The sequence below is a fragment of the Pistacia vera genome, unplaced genomic scaffold (genome assembly GCF_008641045.1).
Source record: "Pistacia vera cultivar Batoury unplaced genomic scaffold, PisVer_v2 Contig174, whole genome shotgun sequence".
Lineage (NCBI taxonomy): Eukaryota > Viridiplantae > Streptophyta > Magnoliopsida > Sapindales > Anacardiaceae > Pistacia > Pistacia vera.
Genome location: NW_022195833.1, coordinates 986,461 through 993,751, shown reverse-complemented (window position 1 = coordinate 993,751; position 7,291 = coordinate 986,461). Strand labels below are relative to the sequence as shown.

The window sequence follows — 7,291 nt, the reverse complement described above, 5'->3', positions numbered from 1 at the left end:
AGGCTGCCAGTGAACAGCAACCACTTCACGACTTGATCCATGCCTTCTCTTGTTATTATGTGCTTTATTTTTGTTGGTATGAATGTTGATTTGTGGTTTATTTTCATTGTTATGAATGTTGATCTATGGTTTATTTTTATTGGTATGAATGTTGATTTGTGAGTTTTTCTTGTTGATATTATTGATTTGTTTTAGATTTAAAGATTTTCTTCTCCTTCAATTTTCATTTCACGTTGTTTTTTTTTTTTTTTTTTTTTTAAATTTTGTGCGGGTACCTACGGGCATCACCTGACCCATTCGTTATTTTATGGGCGGGTTAGGTATGGGTAAACCTGATATGGGTAATTATTATGATTACCCGTACCCAACCATTTTACTCAGGTACCCATGGACCCGCAGGTACGGGTCCAAGTTGGCCAAGTCTAATTAGAGTGGAGAGAAACCTAGAAAATTACATGCTTCCCTTCAATTTGGATATTGTTAGTTGAAATACCATGTTCTATTATTATTGTTATTACTATTATTATTATTAGTTGTTGAGCTGGTGATTTGGGTTGTTTTGGGGAGGATCATTGTGTGTTTGTAAAGTTGATTGGGGATTTAAAATGGTATGAATGGGAGTGTTGAAGATAAGTATTGAAGTGGTTGGGTGAGAGAAACCCAAGAGGTTGGGTTCATTGTTGAGGTAAGCTGGTTATCACTATTAAGGCCTAGTTGGTTGTCTAAGTCATAGGGTTTTATTTAAGGAATTGATGGGTTAATTAAATTGGTGAATTTAATTATTTAAGTGGGTTGACCTATAGATATTAGGCCCAATCATTTGGTTTGGGTAATTAGACTTATTACTATATTATGGGCTTAATGGAATTAAAAAGGACCAGATCATATCGTTGAGTTATAAGATATGTTTTAAAAATTGACCCGGGATAAAACTCGACAAGAGGACTAGGTCCCAGGTCGATCGGTTTAATCGGTTGAATCAGCTGGTTCTACCGGTGAACAGTAACTTGATGATGTCAGCATGATGACGTCATCAAAATACTGTTCACAGAATACATTTCTTTCCCTGTTTTACTCCAAAGTCCAAACCATAAACTCCAAAATAAAAAATCCATTGCAAAACATCATCAAACATTATTATATCAATAATACAAATCAAAATAACAAAATAAATGAAGAAAAATAACATAATAGTTGTTTCAAGTTTCCAACTTTCAAGTCAACGACTCAACATTTCAACATTCTAACAAAAATTGATCTTCACCAAATGGTCTTCAATCAATCAATCCATCATTCTATCCTCAATTAAAATTGACAATTCACACACCACCTGATGGATGATCGTCATCATTATTAACATCGGCGACATCATCTACAAAAAATTCTAGCAAAAAAGAAAAACCATAAGTTAATCTTCCCATTTAAATTAATTGAATATAAACTAGCTAATACCAAATTGAAATTGCTTAAAAAATTGTAAATAACCTTCTGAAGCATCTATTGAGTCATAATAAGAAGGGTGATCACCAGATTCACCACCATCTACATGAATAGCTCCTTCTCCATATAATATTTGTTCCAATTCATCATAATTAAGCTCACCAACCTCCTCTTCCTCATCAACTATCCACCATTCAGTTTTATCAATACTCTCATAATCAATAGGATCATATGTAATTTTCTTGTAACAACTCCTGAAATAGGAAAATTAAATATTCAAATCATGACCAATAAAGACATCAATAAAAATAACAAAATGAAGAAGACTTTATACCTATTTTGCAAACGCAAGTTATAATGAGTGAAAACCAAATCATTCAACCGTGGATGCTCCAATCTATTCATCTTTTTAGTATGTATGCGTTCAAAAACACTCCAATTTCGCTCACATCCGGAAGAGGCCAAAGTTTGACTTAGAATTTTGATTGCAAACTTTTGCAAATTTGGAGTACTAAACCCAAATGTCCTCCACCATTCATCTAATTGAGAATAAAAATATAAATTACATAAGAAATAAACACAATTTCATAACTTAAAAATTAGACTTAAAAAGTTAATAACTATTACATACCTGGCCGTGTAGTTTTGCAAGTTTGAAAAGCAAGCTCACGAGAAAAGCTTTCTAGACGATCTCGATATAATCTACTCTCTTCTAGTAACGTTGTCTTGCTCATTTTGAATGCACTTGCTTTATTGTCAATAGTGTCAAGAAAACCATACATGACCTCAGGTTTTTTGAAAAAAGTGTCCTCGTCATATTTAAAAGCAGGATTCAAATAATATGCTGCTGCATGAAGATCACGGCGCAACATCCTATCCCAACGCATCTTGATAATTGTTATATAAGGCTTGTACAAATTTTTCTTGTTCTTAAATAGCTTCTTGATTCCCATCCTCGTTCTGTACATGCCATCATACACATATCCTATTGAAGGCCTCTCATCTGAGTCTACAATCCGGAGCATACGCATCAATGGACTCATAACTTTGGAAACTATACCAATGTCATCCCAGAATTGGTTATCTAGAACTATGAAAATAAAGGCTTTGCCTTTATTAGTTTTTGCATATCGGCACTCCACAAAAGTTCTATCTGTCACTGTAGATTGCAAGTTATGTTTGTGCTAATGTAGGCTGCTCAATGCAATGAAAGTTGTGGCAAAAGGGGTTGCACCTAGGTGTATAATTTCTGTCCAACCCTATTCAAGTGATAGAAATAAATGTTAGTACTTGGTAAATTATTAAAAACTGTACATATATAATATATCTTGACAATGTAAATTATAAACATATGAAGTAAAGGTATAGAACCTGTTTTTTCCTCAACAAAGCCAACACAAAGGAATGATTATACACAAACTTTGCAACCTCAGATGCACGGGTCGAAAGGTTGACTATATGACTCATCTCAGCTATGTCTTTCAACATCAAATTAATGCAATGTGCTGCACAAGGAGACCAAGTAATACTGCTATATTTTTCAGACAACATTCTTCCAGCAGCTTTATAGTTTGCTCCATTTTCAGTGACAAGATGGACAATATTGTTTGGTCCAACCCATAAAGCTATTTCCTCAAACAAGCCAAACAATGTTGCAGCATCCTTTACAACATCTGAAGCATCCACTGATTTCACAAAACATACTCTTTTAGGACAGTACACTAGAAAATTAATCAGCAAACTATGTGAATGATATGTCCAACCATTAGCCATTAAAGTACATCCAACATCCTCCCAAGTTTTCTTGTAACTATCAACAAGTGATTGCACTTCTTTCTTAGCATCTTTCAATAAATTCACATGCAAATTATGGTAAGTTGGGATTTTATACCCAGGACCAATTACAGCTATAGCATCCGCCATAGGTTGAATTAATAACATTAGTTGGGATGCAAGAATCATAAAATAACCTTGCAACAGCCATGTTCGCTCTCCACTTAGCTTCTTTTCCGGCTAAAACACTCCTAATTGAGGGCTGACACCCAGCCTTAGTCCTCGGAGCAAAATAGTCACCTATCCCAATAGATTTTTTTCTTTTACTGCTTGCAGTTGAAGTTGGAGCTGGAGTTGGACATGGAGAAACCTCTTCACACTCTTGATCTTCATCTAACATATCACCCTCAAATTGTTGTACACTAGCTCCATATGGGTTGGCATTCTTACGAAGTTCAACTTTTTGTTTATTCTTGGCCCCAATTTCATTTAATGCTTCTCCAATCTTGAATTTAACACCGAAAGGAACTTTAGGGCACTTTCCATCTTCTCCCTTTACACCTGCTAGATGCAATTTAACTCGATAAATTCCTCCAGGTCTGATTATCTTGCCACAGTAAAGACATGTTAATATCTTCTTCCCATTTTCATCCACGCCCTCATTAACATGTGCCTATGCTATATCATTTCTTCCTCGAAAAGTTTGGGAAACATCCATGGAAGCAGATTGTTGACAAGACCCAGATGATGACATATTCTTTGCCTTTAATCTTGATCTCTACCCTGGTGACACAAATAACAAATAAGGATGGATGATCTGTTACAATCAAAGTATCAAACTTTAAAGATTTATTCTAGGTCCCATCTCAGAGAGCAACTAATCAATCATTTTTCACCACAAACACTTACAACTTACAAGTTACAACAATTTAGAGAGCAACTACAAGTTACAACAATTCAGTAAGTTACAACAAGTTACATCAATCAGAGAGCAACTACAAGTTACAACAACTACAACTAATCAATCAGAGAGCAACTAATCTTACTGTATTAATATTCAGTAAGATTTATGAACTGAAACAAACAAACTTACAACGTACAATAATTCAGAGAGCAACTAATCAATCATTTTTCACCACAAACACTTTGCAATCACTCATACTATCAATAATATTTCAAAAGAAAATTTAACAACCTGTCAGTAACTCAAATGAATCAAGCCACGGCAGAAATCATATCAAAGTAACCAAGGAAACAAAATTGAACCAATCTAATTACTCAAATTTAACTCTAAAGTTTGAACACATTAATCAAAGAGTATCTAAATCAATGACTGTTAAGTGTTAACTAACATATCAAAAACTCGATAAACATTACAATTTACATTAAAATAAAAAACATAAAATAGAAACACAGACGACAGATCAACTTAAAAAAATCAAAGAGTAATAGATACTAACAAGTCAATGCTGAGACAATGGGGACTCTTGCTAATTACAAACGGCAATATAAAGTTATAAACTATAAAGTATAAAGTATAAACATTGTAGTAAAAAACTAAAAATGAAAAACAATAATAAGTTAATAGTGTTACAGTAACAAGAATGATAAACATAATTAGAAACTTGGAACAGAGACAAAATCAATACTTCCTGTTGTTGAAGACTGAAGACGAGCTACCGTTGACCATTGGAGATGTGGAGCTCGACTGTGACGGACGAACACTTGAACACTGAACAGAGCAGAACCGCAGAAGAGAAGAAGAGATCGCGACTGCCCACAGTTCGTCAGTTCCTGAGCAAGAAGAAGATGACAACGATGGTGCAGCTTCCAGATCGACGGTGATGGAAGAAACGAGCAGATCGGCGGTGAAGAGAGAGAGTGAGAACAGATCGCGAAATGGTGAAGGGGAGACGACGAGATTCTACGGTGAACTGGTGACGGTGAAGGCTAATGCGACGAGATTCATGGTGAAGTTAGTGAACTGGTGAAGGGGAGTTCGTGGATGATGAAAAATTGAAAATGCAAAATGGTTCAGAGGAGTTTAGACTTCAGAGTTCAGACGAAAGAGGAAAGTAGCGTGAAAATGTAGAATGGGGGGAAATGTTGATACTGTTTAAGTGTGTACTGTATAGTTAATATAATTTATTAAATTTCATATTTTTATTTTTTAAATTTTGTATTAATGTATGTGATTTTGGCATGACCCGGTTTGTAGTAAAGTTATCGGTTGGACCGGTGGGTGCTACAGTACCCGGTCCAACTGCGGGTCAAACTGGGCAGAGTAATTCTACCAATTATATGGCTCACCTGGCCCGGCTGATTGGCCGGGTCCCGGTTTAACCGGTTCAACCGGCTAGGCTGGGTCGGGTTTTAAAACATTGGTTATAAGTGAATTAGTGAGTTAGCCCATTCTTAATAAGACCCAAAATTATATTGATTGGGTTTTGGGTTGGAACTAGATTGAAATTGGTGGAAGGACTCTCAAGGGGCAATTTGTTAGCTTTGAAATATTGAAGCACAAGTAGGGTGTAAATTGTAAGAATTCAAAATGTTTGGGACTAGAGAAAATGAATGAATAATATAGAGGTAAATTGACAATTTACATGTTCATATTTCGCAACATTACACTCGTTTGTACATGTTGGCGTTATTATGAACTGTATGGCTAATATTGCTCACATGAAATATCATTAAAGGTTGGGGATGTGTGATGTGTTGAATATGCAGGTAAGTGTGTAAGAATGTGCTTGGCTAGGAGTGAAAGGGTATGTTGTGTTTGGATTTATGATCACCCTTCTATAATTCCGTCCCTCTTCAGACATCAGCTAGCCCGTATTTTGTTTCTTAGCCTCCCGTGTGTGTTGAGATGGTTCGTACTACCACATGGTGGTAGCTTCCTATCAAGATAGTACGGATGCCTAAGGAGCTCCAGGCTGGATATTTTGGGATACAATATCATGATGTCCTGAGGCTGGACTGTGGATCAAGTATGATTATCCAGTGATGAGTATACCATCCCAAGGGTAGACTGTGGATAGAACCACCCCGAGGGTAAACTGTGGGTGGGATATTATTAGTCTTATGCATGCATGGAGATGGCTTGTACTATCGTACGATGATGATTCCATCCCTTCCTACAAGGACAGGATGGGCATTTGATGAGCTCCAGGCAGGATTTCACCTTAAGGGTAGATTGTGGGTGAGATATTGTTACTTGACCCCCCGAGGGTAGACTGTGGGCAGGATTTATTATTTTGATGCCATATCATGATGCCCCAATGGTAGACTGTGGGTCAAGTATGGTCATCATGTGATGCTTTAGCCATCCTGAGGGTAGACTGTGGAAGGCCCCACCTCAAGGTAGATTGTGAGTGGCCTAGTTGTTTGTCTGTATTAGAGACCATGTGTACTAGTGTGTAGTGATCGTGGTTATAGTAATTGCATTAATTGAATGGGTGGACTTTGTGGATATCCTACAGGTATTAGCTAGGGTGGAAATTGTGGATGTTCGATGAGTGTATGCTTGTGTATATATATATATACCAGTTTAGGTGAATTTGATATGATGACTCATGGGATCAGAAATTTGGTAGGAGGGCGTGGATTACTTTGGCTAGCATGAGTTTGTATGATTCAAGGTTCTATGGTTTTCCTCGAGCATGTTTTTAAGGTTGAAAGCTTTTTTGTATATAAACTGTATTATCCACTCATTGGCTTCCCAGCTCACGATTTTATGTTTTTCCCCTTAGGTTTGCGTATATAGGTTATGTGAGGCACATGCTATATGTTTTCGGTTGGCCATATACACATATTCTTCGAAATTATACTTGTACATGCTAGAGCAACTTTGATACAATATAATTGTTTTATGTAAACTATTTCTAAAATTTATGTTTTTAGAACTATGTATTGTGTTGTTTAAATGACATTAAATGTTTTATGAATGGAGTTTATAAATGGTTTCGAAAAATTTCACCCTCCTCTTCTCAAAGCACCTAGATCCAACGGGATAGGGACTACTCAGGAGGGGACATGACACATATTCTCCAATTCACTCATGCATGTCATCATAATC

At 36.2% G+C, this 7,291-nt stretch overlaps 1 protein-coding gene across 1 annotated transcript; it reads right to left on the bottom strand.

Annotated features, from left to right (window-relative positions):
- Positions 1-1,319: 1,319 nt before the first annotated feature.
- LOC116126012 lies at positions 1,320-3,363 on the bottom strand. The gene is made up of 4 exons (XM_031411709.1): positions 2,790-3,363; positions 2,072-2,494; positions 1,486-1,557; positions 1,320-1,384 (listed from the first exon to the last, which is right to left on the bottom strand). Exons 1-4 carry the CDS (start codon positions 3,361-3,363, stop codon positions 1,320-1,322), a joined length of 1,134 nt encoding a protein of 377 aa, XP_031267569.1.
- Between the last annotated feature and the right edge of the window lie 3,928 nt (positions 3,364-7,291).

Excerpts from the sequence above, each read along its gene's own strand:
- LOC116126012 (XM_031411709.1), bottom strand. The coding sequence starts at position 3,363 with ATGGCGGATGCTATAGCTGTAATTGGTCCTGGGTATAAAATCCCAACT. Across the intron at positions 2,495-2,789 it reads TCTATACCTTTACTTCATAT|TTTCCAAAGTTATGAGTCCA; the intron begins GTTTATAATTTA and ends ACATTGGTATAG. Across the intron at positions 1,558-2,071 it reads TTGCAAAACTACACGGCCAG|GAGCTATTCATGTAGATGGT; the intron begins GTATGTAATAGT and ends TATATGGAGAAG.